The sequence below is a fragment of the Ascidia mentula genome, chromosome 2 (genome assembly GCF_947561715.1).
Source record: "Ascidia mentula chromosome 2, kaAscMent1.1, whole genome shotgun sequence".
Taxonomy (NCBI): Eukaryota; Metazoa; Chordata; class Ascidiacea; order Phlebobranchia; family Ascidiidae; genus Ascidia; species Ascidia mentula.
In genome coordinates, this window is record NC_138567.1 from 676,571 (window position 1) to 691,181 (window position 14,611).

The following is a 14,611-nucleotide window of genomic DNA, read 5'->3' on the forward strand; positions in this document are numbered from 1 at the left end:
AACAAAATACTCGGCAAGATTTATAGTGGATACAAAATGTAAAGAGGCTGCATGTTATGACACGCCTTCTTGTTTTTGCCTTCTTTTTTTGTAAATATAAAACCAACCTTTAGCATCACGGGCATGTTCGTTGTATAACGAAGCTGTTGAAAACATTCAATGGCTGAGTTTTGGATTAGAAATACCACAAAATAATATTCTATAACTATATTCTCTTTGCAGCAACAAAATTATAACTGGACGCAAATAAAACAACGTTGCCAACGTTCGAATTATCACTAGCATCCCGTATGTGGCACATATTTCACAACTAAACAAAATAGAATGAAGCTACTGGTAAAACTGCAAGAAGTGGTAACATAAAGTTTGATGGACGTGGTTTCTTGGCACATTGACTGTAGATATTTACATATATATGTGGCAAGTACACCTAGCGTCAACATGTGCAAAATGTGAAAGATGATGTTGGATCACAGAAGAAAATAACATGCTGCTTGCAAATACTGCTGCCATGGATAAACCGTGTTTGTCACTAAATATGCAAAGTGGAGCTAAACGAATGCCCATACAGCGCATCAAATCCAAACAAATAAAGTCTTGTTCGTAGCAATTCGATCTCAGGCAAGATTGTTTCATCAACTTGAGACTGGAGAAGAATTTAAACCAAACTGGAATGTTTCTTTCGGGTTCCGGTCGACTTCTGTGGGGTGAGAACTCCCAATTTCATGCTAGGTTGGGACTGAGGTCTCGGCGGAGGCGAATTATTCGCTTTGGGGGGTGACCTAGGTAACCTTAGTTCAGTGAAGGGGGATTTTACCAACTTTGGCGGGAAAGTTGACTCCGTATTCCCGTCGATCTCCTCAACTTCCTCTGACGACCCTGACGTGTCATCGTTTGATTCGTCACTAGCCGCTGTGATGTAAACTGGTACAGAACGTGTTCTGAAAAACACGTGTTAGAGTTATGAACAATGGTTCGTTATAGTTTAGCCTGCCTAAGTTAAAATAAGCAAGCTTAACTTCCAACGTGTGCTAAGCATCTTGACAGCCAAAAAATGATTATTTGTGTCTTGCGACAAAGCCTTGCTGTGCGTTGTACGTTTAAACAAAATTTGACAATGGTCGTTTGTTTAGGAACTGGTCTGTAACCAAGACCACAAAACTTGAAAGGTATTTTTAAGAGTGTGAAGTTTGACCTTTTCCCTGTTCGAACCAAATTAGCTGTTGTACCTGGTTGAGGTTGGTGAAGGAAGCGATGGACTCGAAGTTGGACTCGGAAACTTTTCCGCTTCAGTGGGTTTCGGTTCCCCGTTCGGTCTCGGTGTCCCAGATGATCTAAAGAATTGTTTTTTATACAACAACACCACTACCTAATTGACATTGTGCTAAAAATGAATCTGTGTTGGAATTCATTTTAGCATTTGTATTCACACATAACTTGTCAGTTACGTTTCAATTTAAACCGACTGACAACTTCCACACAATCTGTCTTCTATAGCAAATGATTTTTCCCTGTGCAAATAAGTGTCCGTTTCGTTTTTCCGCGCAAATTTTCTGTTACGTCAAAATGATCTTATCTTTTACACGCGTGTTCTTATCTACTACTGTACGTGTCCTTACACAACTGGTAGTTAGTTGTGAGAAGGGTTGTGTTGCAAACATAGCGTCCTTAAGACAGAGATGAGCTTTTAGTATAGGTGTGCTTTTACGTTGTTTCTACAGACAGTGAAGTCAACAAATTTTAACCCAGAAAACATAGTTTTCAATAATTTCGTCTTTTTCAGTAACATTGTTACGTCATATTCAACACTCGCCGACGTTTCCACGACAACCGCTCTCACCTCCTGCTCGGACTCCGTTGTCTTGCGCTCATCATCTGATCCTCCGGCATGTAATCATCCGAGAGGAAGACCAAGTTATCTCCGTTTTCCTCCTCATCCCGATCCTCATCCCTCCCTGACGGTACTTCCCCGAATTCGACCGCCCCCGTTTCGGGGTCCGAACTCTCGTCAAAACTGACCCTCACCCCGGGGGAACCACCCCTGCTTCCGCTCTCGGGACTTCCCCTCTTTGGGGAGTACGCCCCGTCTGTGACGTCGTCGATTCCAGTGACGTATGTTAGGGTGGGTGAAACAGGGGGCATTGACCGCGAACTCTTACGGGAGCTCTGGGGTTTTGGCGAGTTACCCCGAATTCTAGGGTAATCCCCGAACGATGCAGGTCTGCGGGGAAAATATTTGATTGAAAACTGATTTTTGTGGCAAAATTTACAACAAGTCGAAAGATTTGTATTTTCTTTATCCGGTGGTGAAAATTTGTTTCGCGTAGTGAGTCCAAAGTACACAAAATAGCCAGCGTATTCGACACTACAATGTGTGCATGCAACCTCCTATTGAATCTATGCTGTAACGACCAACCTTGACTTCGGTGAGAGGGAAGCCGACCTCTTCTTCTTATTCCCAATCTCAGTCGAATATCCAGTGTCCATGGTCAGTGAAGCGGATCTGGTTGTCCACTGGGGGTCGCCATCCCTCATACTAGCCGTGTAAAATGGAATTGTGGGTTCCGTGTCACGGCTAAATTTAAGGTGGGGAGAGTTTAGGCTCCACAAGTTAAACAACGAACGTTGCAATAAATGTTTTATTAAGAAATAGGTAGTGGTGAAGTTACACTGGAAAGGTTTCGTTATATAAGAATCCTCGACAATACGTGGTTCTGGTTGTCGCGCGTCCCAAACAGTCATGAGAAGCTTCAGATATAAGAAAATTATTCACTTATATAAGAATATTTTCCATTATTGGAAACTCCAAGTTTAAACAAAGAAAACCATCAAGAAATTTTCAAGGTAATAAGTGGAACAACATGTTTTCAACGAAAAATTCAACGGTTTCAGAGGAGTTTTTACCGGTTCAGTTTACATTGAAAATCCGAAATGATTTTTAACGAACAGTTTGTAATTAACAATAAAACTGTGAGTACCTCGAGGTTGTGGAATTGTTTCCTTTTAACTTTTTCATGAAACTTGAAATTTTCTTCTTGTCCGATTTCTTTTGTAGTGTCTCCATCTCTCGCGCCATCGCGTGGATAATTTGTTTCTTCTCGTTCAGTTGTCGCTCGAGGTCCATTATCTACGTCATAATGTAAAAAGTCACCACACAGGAAACATATCCTGTTTCACTTCGACTAAATATCAGGTGTGATTTCTATGTGAATAAAACCCCAGTTCCAGTTGCAAAGGCTTTAATACCTTAGTACGCCTTCAACCAATTGCTATCGAAGCTAAAATTGAGACATGCAAGAAATTAAGATCACATTACGTTTGCAGGAAATAAAATAGAATGTTTTGAATATGTCCAGACACAGTTGAACAACAGATAAAGTCACTAATACGACCCAACCCACGAACCTGCTGGAGTTTCTCAGCGTTGCTGTGTTGAAGGTGGATTTGTTCGACTTCAGATTTTCGCCGACTTCCCTTAGTGTGAAGTTGAAGGTCCTGAAACGTGAACACAAGCATAGAAAATCTGCACGAATCATTCAAAAATCTAACTTCGCTTAGTTTTTGAAGCCGTTTAACTGCGTACAAAGAACATTCTATCGGATGTCGCCCCCGGAGATAACTCAACATAACTGAGTCTTTATGGAGCAAGATACAACGAGTTGATGGAGACATTAAACCTAAACCCTATATCGACCCATTTCGTTGGTGATCTAGCACTTATTTTGTACAAACCCACAACACGTGACATTGCCATGAGTGATAAAATATGCACAAAACATTATGTGTTAACTGAAGAATCTCCACCTTCATCTCCTCCCGGAGTTTGCTTGCTTCCCTCTCCGCCGAGTTCCTCTGCTCCTGGAGGAGAGAGTTTTGATCTCGGACAAGTTCAATCTCCCTCTGCAGGGAAGCGATTCTACTTTCCAACCACTTATTCCGTTCACACACCGTCTCGTATTGTCTCTCGAGTTCCCTGAGGAATCAATGCATGAATATTATGCGCAAACATCTACGAAGATAACTGATGCGAAAAAAAATTAAATGGCATGAGCACCGATAAAACCATGAAGGTTATCGAGTCAGGCGCCCATGTGAAGGTGATTTGTTCACGGACAATCACCGTCTGCTGTAGGATCGCAGCCTGTCGCACTGGGAGGTGATGGGTTATGTCAGGTTGCAGACGTGAAAATTTTCATATTTTAAATAGTTTTTTGTTTTAATCCACGTCATTGGAAGAAATCATCACTCCATAGTAAATTTTATAGCGTTGCGCAAGAAACTGTAATATGAGCTTCGGAAGACTGTGCTTTGTTTCGTAGGCAAAATTATTACATTTTAAAATGTTTCTTTTCTGTCACGAGACCTGATATGTCGAAACATTGTGCACAACTAACTGGAACCCACTATAGTGTTTTTTGAATAAAATTGCATGACAGTTATTCCACTAAACAGCTTCACCAGACCGGTGAAAGTCCATCGCTGTAACATGTGACAAACAAAAAACAACAAATATTTAGCACAAAAAGCAACTTACTTGTCAAGATCTTCTCCCAATGAAAGAGATAAAGGAGGAGTTTGGCTCGTCTTGCTGGTGATGAAGATGCTCAGTTGTTTCTCAAGTGTGTCCTTCTCCTGTCGAACCTCATCCAACTCTTTGAGAAGATCCCGACTCGAATCACTTCTGTTAGGCAAAAGCAAAGAATCACAAGCGAACAAAAACAACGTGATTATCGATAGCGATTATCTTTACGTAATATAGAACTAATGATGTTTTATAGTGAGTTGCAGACAGGGCCACTGTTCGACCTGATATGTCTCATCGGTGCATAATTACCACAAAGTGAAAGTGTTGCTTTTAGCTGACAAGATCGTTGCAAGATCATCAAAGGGAACCGGCAACAGTGACCGTGTTTGCAGCTCAATAAAAATCATTTATTTTGTTCAAAGAAAACCTTACAGTGATTCCATGATAATTGTTTTCCCCTGAAGTTCGTCTCTTTCCTGTCGAACTTTCTGCTCTAATTTCTGCGTTTCCACAAACCTTCGTTTTAACTCCGATATTTGTTTGTCTTTAACTGAAAGTTCTGGAAAATAAAATATATATTTTCAAGAAGATTTAAAGTAAGGTTTACGACAAACTGTTTTATAAAAAAATCTCCGAGATTTTTGATCACGTTTTGCTCAATAGAACTTCAACAAATTTTCCAACTAAATCAAATCAACTAATTAGGCTTCAGACACCTAAATATCAACAACATAAACAGGTTCTTCACCTTCCTTGGCACGTGCAAGGTTTCGCTTCAATGAATTCAGGTCACGTGGCTCCTGTTCGGAATTTCGCGACGATCCATCGCTTTCGCTGTTTGACTGAAATTGACAATTAGGTTCACAAATTGTATTCAAGGCCCATTGTACTTTAACAGGTCATACCAATTTACAAATTCTTGCCTTAATTGTTTGCTGTAGTCACAGACTATCTCAATTTCCAGTGATTAAATAACAATTAGTTGCACTTCTTTAATTAAATAAATTACAAATACTGACAGTAGGTATCTCGAAGTGACAGCAATGCTTAAGAACTACGATCAAGCATTGGAAAATGTCTGACGTCACACAATCGGTCGCACCGCAAAACTTACGTTGGCCTCCAACTGTTGTTTAAGGGCATCAATGACGTCATCTTGTGACGAACGCATTTCATCAAATTCATCGATCCGTTTCCGCATGAGGACGTTCTCTGCATTGACCGCTTCAAGCTTAAGATTTAGTCGCTTGAGGTCGCTAGAAAGTCGTTCAGTTTCAATTGCATAGGATGGGGATTTCCTAAAACAAAACACAAACCAAGTTGAAAAACTGATTGAGATTCTTGCCTGGGATAACCGTGGCTCAAATTCCGGTGAAAAAGGAGATCTAACGGAAATGCTACAATAATTACTGCAGTCAAATATATATACGAATGTGTATGTGGTCAAGCTGGTTAAATAGATACTGTGCAATCAAAGTCAATCCGTTTGGTACCAGACTATGGGGTACAAATCTACTCATGGTAAATAGGCCATAATGAACAGGGGAGTTTGAGACCGTTTCCACATATCAAGACTATCCGGTCAAGTTCCTACACATAGTCTGCCCCGTGGTGATTCGTATCAAGTTGTTTGTATCCCATACTCAGGTTCCAAACTACACTGGTGAAACCTCAGGTCGGGAAACTGTGGAATGTCTACTGCTCCAAGACAATTTATTTGGAATATTTAAGACCAACCCTCGCGCGTTGTCCAACATCTTTTCCCTCCTAAGATCTTCCAGCTGTGACTCAAGTGTGTCCGCTCTATCCTTCAACCTCCTCCTCCCGTTCTCCAGGATCACCTTCTCTCCCTCCATCACCATCACCTGTTGACTTTTCTCCTCAACATCTTGTTTCAATCGGATGACGTCAGCTGTATTTTCAAACGCGTCATTGAATTTAAAATAGACTCCGGAAGTCTGGCAGTGCGGCAGACGAAACGTAGGAAGAATAAATTGAAAGTAATTCGCATATTACTTCTGTAAATTAAGCTTCTTGTGTTAATTTGTCTCAAATAAAAGTTTTTTGTTGAATATTGAAGATACATTTATTTTTGTTATGAAAGTCATGAACACGTTCCGGGTGCTTAGATTATATTCTGGCATTTCTTTGTGATATTTTTCTTAAGATATTGCTTTCTGTGACGTAACAATAGCGAAAGAAACAGCACAACAATGGTCATTTTTCACCTCTCAGATTCCTCATCTCGGTGCTCCCCTCGAGCGATTTTAAGGACTGACTGCTCTTTAGCGCCATCAACTCGTCACCCATGCTGGCCATCCTTAACTCCAGCTGTTGCTTGTCACGGTCCAGTTGTCTCGTCACGCTCTCGTGGTTCCTGTTCTTCTCTTCAATGATGTTTTGCAAGGTTTCAGCCTCCTAGGAAATAAACAGTTTATTAAAATCTAACCAACAATATAAGGTAAATAAGGTCCGTGTAAACCGTGTCAATTCTCATGCATTTAATTAAGTCATTCAAAATCTCTACTACGTCAGTTGGTTTTTCGCCTTTGTTCAATTCCGTATCACGACCCCTCTTTCTATGACGTTTTTTTACCTGTCTGACTTTGCTCAGTTGTTCCGCAAGAAGTTGATTCATTCCCTGCAAGCGAGTGACGTCATTGCTTGCATTATTCTACAAAAAAGTTTGTAAAAAACACAAGCTCAACAGCTTTGAAGAACTCGACAGATAAAGTCAATCTTACAAAACGTCCATGTGTCTCGTTGACCTTGACGCGTTGTTCAAGGTCGTTGCGTTCGTCCTCGACTTGTTTCAGTTTAGTTTTCAGAAGAGAAGTTTCAGCCTGAAGTTTCTCAACCTGAGCTTTCAACACTGAGTCTTGTGCTGTTGTTTTCGACGGCTGAAAGCAACACAAAACACAATTCCAATGTACAAACCGTGAACTAAAGGAAAATCTATACTTTAATCGAGGCAACAATAACCAAGTCCTCACACTTTCTCGGTTATTCTGTGACAATTATAATGAAAATTACCGATTTAGCGAGAATATCTCTCTGCATTTCAAGCACTGCGATCATTTGTTGGTTTTCCGCGCATTCCTGAGCTAATTGTTTGTTGTCAGTTCGAAGTTGCAACAATTCTTCTTCTGTTGCCTGGAATTCCGACATCTGATCACAAGAAAAATTACAAATGGTTTTTATTAGAGCCCAAAATCAAACCGCCTGAAAAAATCACAGCAAGTTTTCTTCCAAAACTCGTAATTATTATTCACAAGGTTAAAAAAAAAGCTTGTAATTAAGTTGTCCCAAAGTCACCCACAACGAAAAACAATGATGAGTCCACGTCTATTGACCTACTTTAGATAACGCCTCGAATCGACTTTTGCAACAACTCATATTCTCCACCTGTAATTCAATCGTTCGTTTTTCCGCCTCAGCCAACGCAAGTTTCTCGTCGAGGTCTCGCCGCGTGATGGCGCCCTGGCGCAAGTCATCATCTTTCTCTTCAACGAGTGACGTCAGTTTGGAACAAGCCTGCCTCCAGTGTTCAATCTGTGACTGGCTATGTTCTGTGTTGTTCTTCAATTCGTCGGTTACTCTGTTCAGTTGCTGTCAAAAAAACAATATTGACAAGGAAGTCATTACGCAGCTCTTTGCAAATACAAAACTTTGACTGCTAAAATGACCTTGAAACGCCTGTCAAGGTGAGTCGAAAAACGTGGTCTTTCATTGTTGTCAGCAAAAAATGCATTTCTAATTGTTGGTGAAAATTTTAAATTGAAAAACATTTTTCGTATTTGAGTCTGCATAAAAGCGCGACGTGTTTTCCTTGTCATGGAAGCGCTTTCTGGCCAAAAATTCATGTGAAAGATGAAACCGTGTTAAGTGTTAGATGAGGAGATTCTTACAGTTTCACTCTCCCTCAGGTGAGTGTTGAGTTTTTCCTTCTCATGGCGAAGTTCTCTCACATCCTGGTTCAACTTCTTTGTCTCCTCCTCGTGATGGCTCCGGAGTTGGGAGTAACTCTCCTCCTGCGCGGATAATCTCTGCACAATTGCAACACAGACGTTGAGTATATTTTCGGGGCTTCCATTTATGTGAAAACTAAACCATACATTTAAAATGTAATTGAACATATAACAAAAAATTAACTGACAAAAAAACTGTTTGTTATGTTAAGAAGGTTCATGGTAAACGTGTGAAGCGCTTTCGTACACCCATCAGAGCTCTGTATTCTGAGGAAGGTTTGTTGAATATCGACCGAAACGCCGAACGTATTAAACATTCATAACTCGACAATCTGTTTTAAGTTGAGTTAGCAATATACAGCCTCAGGAATAAATGAACATGTAAATATTATATTGCTGTTGCCGCCAGGCATATTATATGTGAATATCTGTCCTTCTGACACAATTAAATCGTAACTTTATTTTCCGTGTATGAAAGGTTCTTCATGCTTGGTTGTGTTTTACCCTGAGGAAGCCTAGCTGAAAAACAGGCGAAACGTGGGTCAATTAAAGTTACGTTTAATTGTGCCGGAATAGCATTATTAAGATAGAACATGTAAATAGTTTTTACATAACTTACTGTTTCCAGGTCATCTTTTTCTCGGGTAATTTGGTTTTTCTGTGTCTCCAGTATCGCTATTTGTTGCACGTCCATGTTGTGATTGCTTTCCAAATATTTTACCTTCTCATTAAGTCCTTCCGCACGTGGGCGCAAGAGCTTCAACTCGGCCGACAACTTTGCGCTTTCCTTAAAATACAATGAGGAAGTATTTTACAATAGTCTTACAACAACGTAAAATCATATGTGAGGAAAATATAGAAGATGGGCGGACAGCAAAGTGCTTTCTCTTAACAATAAAATTATTTTTCCATTTACAGGAAACCAAACAAGCCTTTTTATTATGTTACAAATATATAACCAACAAAAAAAATATAGTCTTTGCTTCTAGGGCAACCAAATTGTTATTGTTGTATGCTGAACGTTTCTTACCACTGGTAACGACCAACACAACAACGAACTAACAACTAATATCCACACCAACCAATAGCGTCCATACAAAAACTGGTGTTCTGGTATTTGCTACAAACGATGGGATCGGCGGCCGAGAAAGTTTCCGATAAAAAAAACGGTTTCGTCGTCCCGACAAAAAAATAATTTTACATTTTATTTACACTTGGTGGCGATATGGAGCTCACAGTTTCCACATTCTGTGGTCATGACGTCAAAATACAGCCCAGTGTAGGTGTTTGGAAACTAACTAATTTTTAAGCGCAGGATACCTGGAAACAATATTACGTTTAAAAGCACAACCCAACCTTCTTTAAAACTTTGAGTTCTTCTCTGTGAGAATTATTTTCTTCACAAGATTTCGAGAAATCCAGCCTTATTTTCGCCAACTCCCCATGAAGTTCCGTCATCTCATCTTCACACGCCACCTTCGCCTGTGTGACGTGATAATAAATAGAGAATACGAATCGATTTGAATACAAATTAATAACACTAGTACCTTCTTTAAATTTTGATTGATTTCTTTGATCGAATGAACAGTTTTCTCCAATTCCGAGTTGTACTTTAGCGCCCTCTCGCGGTCTTGTTGCATCTCGCTGTAACTTCGTCTGAGTTCGTTTAAATCCTTTCCTTGCTTTGATAATCTCGCCCGGCTCATTTCAAGCTCCTACAATCACATCAGGTACTCAATCAACATTAGAATGTTTTGCCATTTACGGAAACATTTTCACAATTGCAGAGAGTACGCACTGTTTTACCAGATTGTAACGCCCAAAAACCACGCTCTGATAGTTTAAAACAGTGTGCACTGATTACAGCTCTCATCATTATGACTCATTGTTTGTACATAAACTATTGCCGCAATTGTAGAGCACTTATACAATCCCACCCAAACACTTCCAAACAAACAGGGAAATTATTGAAACTCCTGTTGTCATCTTATCACGTTTTATTGTTTTTAAATCTTCCATTCACCTCGTTGGAGTTTTTAAGTTCGTTCGTATTCCTGTCGTATCTTTCCGATATATCTTGCAAGTCATGCTGACATCTGCTCAGTCTTTGGCCCAAATCTGTGTTTCTGTTCACAAAGGCCTGAAACAAATAAAACACAAACGTTACATGACAGTTTAAGAAGTTACCGATATGCTTTATTTTTACAATTGACCACATTGGCGCATTCAACAAATTCATTATTGCCAACACAATTTCTCCGTTAACCTGCTGAGACTTCTGTTGTTTTTCTATTTCAGCAAACGCGTGGTTCTTCTCCTTCTCCAACAGTTCGCACTTCTGCCTGCAGACGATTAATCTTTCTTTTGTTACATCCAAGTCTTTTCCAGTCGTAACTTGGAGCTGTTCGTTATAAAGTGAGTAAGTTAGAGAGAAAATAGAAACATTCCAAAGGCACCAAAATTTAATAAATGTCTACAGGTTTCTGCATGTTTTCACCACAATGGTTTGATGCAAGTTAAAGACAATGACGAAAAATAGACGACGTATTCAGTTCACAGTATGTACACACGCTACAAACCTCCAAAGTCCCCTTGTTTTCGTTTTTTAAATCGTTGATGGATTTGTGGAGGTGTTCCAAGGTCACGTGATGCTGTTGCTTGTCAGCCAATAGGAGATCGAGTTGACATCGAAGTCGGTTGCTCTCACGTGATTCATCATCGAGTCTGTGAGTGTTTTGAAATATTTGATACAGAGAAGCAACAAAATTGAACCTCACAAGACAAAGCTGGGCATAATTGGGCAAATACTTATCTCTGGCATTTCCATTCAGAGCTTTAATAGAAGGAGTTGTTCTTAGTTATACTGGACTGTTGTAATTAACTGGCGTAAGTGATTGGGAAAAACAAATATAAAAACGTACAAGACAGCCTGCAGCGCAAATACCTATTGAATCGGGCCCCTTTTAAACATATTTCAGGGCAACTGTAGCCTACCAACTGATATCAACGATAAATGACGTCACCTCTCACATGAACCTTATCTTTTATTTGTGACGTCACCCAAGCCAACTTTAATTTTGGCATTTTTCATCAGTTGATTTTCCCAAAAGATGACATCAGTTATTTCATATTTACTTTCTCCTTAGAGTTTCTCTATCCTCCGCACTCTGCCGGGATCTTGCGATAAAATCTCCCTTCTCCTTCTCCAGGAGTCGAGTCTTTGTCTCCAGCTCCTGTTGGACTTGCTGGAGGAGTCGGATGGTGGCTTTGCTCTCACTCACGTCCATCTCGCCCTCCCGCAACCTCTCATTCTGCATCTTTAGGAGAGAAAAGAAGAAGAGTTTGTTGATGGGGTTTGGAACAGAGGTCAGGGTGAATAACACAGGGGGTCCAAACGCTTAAGATGGGATTTCCTGGGGCTGCAAAAGCACACTTAAATATCCCTAATTCATCATATTTTCAAACATTATTTTTATTAAACCACCCTGATATCGTGACACGTCGCAATCGTTTGTCGGCAACTTATTGTCTGTTTATTATTTCGTGCAACATTTCTCCATACTTCCATTGTTTTTTGGGCATCTGAAAGTTTTCGCAGAAGAATCTCTCTTCTCGACTCGCTATCATCCAGAGCATCCTGGTAGTTGTCTCTCTCGATTTCAACCAGACGAGGTGGCGTCCAATTCGCAACAGGGCTGGATAAAATATAGCAATAATATAATACACTTTTTGAGCAAGCGGAAAAGGCATAAAACCAACAAACCGAGTTGTACAAGTCTCAAATATTTCTTTTCTTACCTTCTTACTGGTGACGGTGACCTTGATTTAATCGGTGACGGCGATCTACGAGTTCTGATTGGTCGAAAACTTCCCTGATCAGCCGACCGTGACCATCGGACTTGCTAAAATTTTAATAAAGTTTTCTTGCAAAACCAAACAAACTATTTTTTGTTGAGGAAAACAATTCTGTAAACAATATTTATCTTGGAACTTTAGCCGCAATAAAACGTTTCGTAGCTTCTCTGGAGCTGAATTGTTAAACAGTTTTTTAATCAAAAGGTCTATTTGTAATAATTTTTTGTCACCATTGTCAACTATCTGAAGCGGTTGCGCACCATTGTACCTTGACCACAATAAACAACGCAAAACCGCTGAGCTCCTGTAGAGCGTTGGGCCTGGTTAGCCCCGGGTCGTGAGTTCAAGCCTCACCGGGAGCTTGTTTTTAGATCTCGCTCCGACTTAAAGAAAAGTGGCTGATCCAGATAGGCTGCAATGCCTGTGCTGCGAAGCCTGTATAACCCTTGTGCTCTTTCAAGCGGGTTTTACCTGTAAGTGTGTTTGTTTCCTGTAAGTCTCATCGAGTACTTGCATAGCTCTCCTCACTGCTGCTGACGGGGTGGAGCTCCGACCACGTGCTAACGAGTCTCTAAATAACGAAACATTTTGCTTCATATACGCGAGGCACTTGATCCACTTAAGGTACAAAGCGAGTGTACAAAATACTCTGTCTTAATTTATATGTTACCGAAAATATTTTGAAGACATCAAACCCACCTGGTATTATTCAAGTCTTCCATGTCGAGGTAAGAATCGTAATTCTTATTTCTTGAGCCCCCTCTAGCGGCTTGATAATCTCTGACAGGGTAATCCATACCTTGGGCAAAAAACATGTTTGTTTTATTATTTTGCAAATTATCCGCGTTACGTTTCGGGAAATAATTCGGTCAGGATAAAAAGTAGAATACTAAAGTGTCAATATGCAAATAACATTTAAATGCAAATTTCCCTAGAATGCCAGTATGCAAATTTTTGCCTTGATAATGTCGCAACAACTCATGGCATTGCTCATTAGCAAGTTTCCCAAATGGGATTTCTACATGTTGCCTAACTAGTATTTGACATAGATACAGTTAAACTGGGCCATTTGCCTTGTTAGACTACTTTAAGCAAATGCAATTATACCGTAGGAAAAAACGCCATAATGTTAGTATGGTTGCCATGCTTACCATTCCCTACCCGAGGACTAAACACTCGGGTCTTTTCAACTTTTGTGTAAACTTCCATCAAAAAAATGTATTTAATCTGTTATGACATAAGTTTGACCTCACTCTCTGTCTCACAGTATCAACTCAAGTTTGGTGTATTAAGACCAAGCACCAGTTCACTATACCGCACCCATCTGTTGCGTCACAATCGTAATGCAGACGAACACATTTTTTAGACCTTGGCTGAAAATTAAAACTGTAGTAAAAAAAAGGTGGAATCGTCCCGTCATAAACGACCATTGTGCGGTCATCAATGGATGACAATAGCAACACTTACGAGTGGCGTGGTTGCGCCTATTCAGCGGTAAACACTAGAGCCAGACACTCGAACCTACTTTCAACAAAAGACAATAATTACGATCATTCCACAACTCGCCGATAGACTGATCGTTTCAATCGCGATATACCTTATGACGTCACAAAGGCTACAACTTTTAGCATTGAACAAAACAGGTAATTGATGTTTCATGGCAGTAGGGCAATCAAAAAACAATGAGTTGTTTATAGAAACGTTTACTTCACACAACTAATGTTGTATTTTATAGAAACACCACACGATGTCGGTTGCACAGACCACGGCATTCTGTGGCGAATTGCAACCTCCTATATTCCGAAGTTTATAAAAATATGCAGCAGGACAAACTGATGCTGTAGAATTTGTAATAGCGAAAAGAGAATGCAAACTTTTTTATTGCATAAAAACATACCCACATATTGAAGTGGGGAAATTATGTGTAAGAAATTAAATAACAACATATGACATCACATACTTACTGTTAGACGGTTCTCCAACAAGGTAGTTTCAAAATGCTTAAAGTTTGTTTTTCATTGTCCTACGTACAAACTACGACAGAATACAGCACAAAATAATAAAACCAAACACATATGTTTTAAACTTTATAAAAAGTGATCAAATATTTCACGTAAAAATCCTCCAATTTAACAATGTTTAAAATCAAGCCTAACAAATTTAAAATCAACCGTCCAGGCATCTCGAAATTCCTACAGCAGCGATCGGTTCCAGAGTAATGACGTAACACGATCTGGACCTACTAATGGGCGCTTACGATAAA

The 14,611-nt window shown here is 39.9% G+C and overlaps 1 protein-coding gene across 2 annotated transcripts; it reads right to left on the reverse strand.

Annotated features, from left to right (window-relative positions):
• Positions 1-114: 114 nt before the first annotated feature.
• On the reverse strand, positions 115-14,384 carry LOC145888831 (uncharacterized). Of its 2 annotated transcripts, none has more exons than XM_082979695.1 (30): positions 14,313-14,384; positions 13,048-13,147; positions 12,820-12,919; positions 12,292-12,395; positions 12,056-12,188; positions 11,629-11,810; positions 11,073-11,217; positions 10,760-10,894; positions 10,517-10,633; positions 10,041-10,208; positions 9,850-9,975; positions 9,113-9,280; positions 8,434-8,571; positions 7,931-8,134; positions 7,559-7,693; positions 7,270-7,425; positions 7,122-7,199; positions 6,754-6,943; positions 6,263-6,437; positions 5,640-5,823; positions 5,274-5,367; positions 4,958-5,084; positions 4,535-4,681; positions 3,805-3,973; positions 3,406-3,495; positions 2,979-3,127; positions 2,417-2,575; positions 1,841-2,221; positions 1,230-1,334; positions 115-941 (listed from the first exon to the last, which is right to left on the reverse strand). In XM_082979695.1, the coding sequence occupies exons 2-30, from the start codon at positions 13,143-13,145 to the stop codon at positions 659-661; spliced, it is 4,440 nt and encodes a 1,479-aa protein (XP_082835821.1). In that variant the 5' UTR covers positions 13,146-13,147; positions 14,313-14,384; the 3' UTR covers positions 115-658. The 2 variants fall into 2 exon arrangements, with proteins under 2 accessions (XP_082835821.1, XP_082835822.1); XM_082979696.1 differs by having other exon boundaries at positions 14,309-14,375.
• Between the last annotated feature and the right edge of the window lie 227 nt (positions 14,385-14,611).

Bases quoted from the DNA above. Each gene is read 5' to 3' on its own strand.
- LOC145888831 (XM_082979695.1), bottom strand. From the start codon at position 13,145: ATGGATTACCCTGTCAGAGATTATCAAGCCGCTAGAGGGGGCTCAAGA. The intron at 10,895-11,072 runs GTTTGTAGCGTG...TATAACGAACAG, and splicing joins AAAACAAGGGGACTTTGGAG to CTCCAAGTTACGACTGGAAA. The intron at 2,222-2,416 runs GTTGGTCGTTAC...TTTTCCCCGCAG, and splicing joins TCCCTCTCACCGAAGTCAAG to ACCTGCATCGTTCGGGGATT.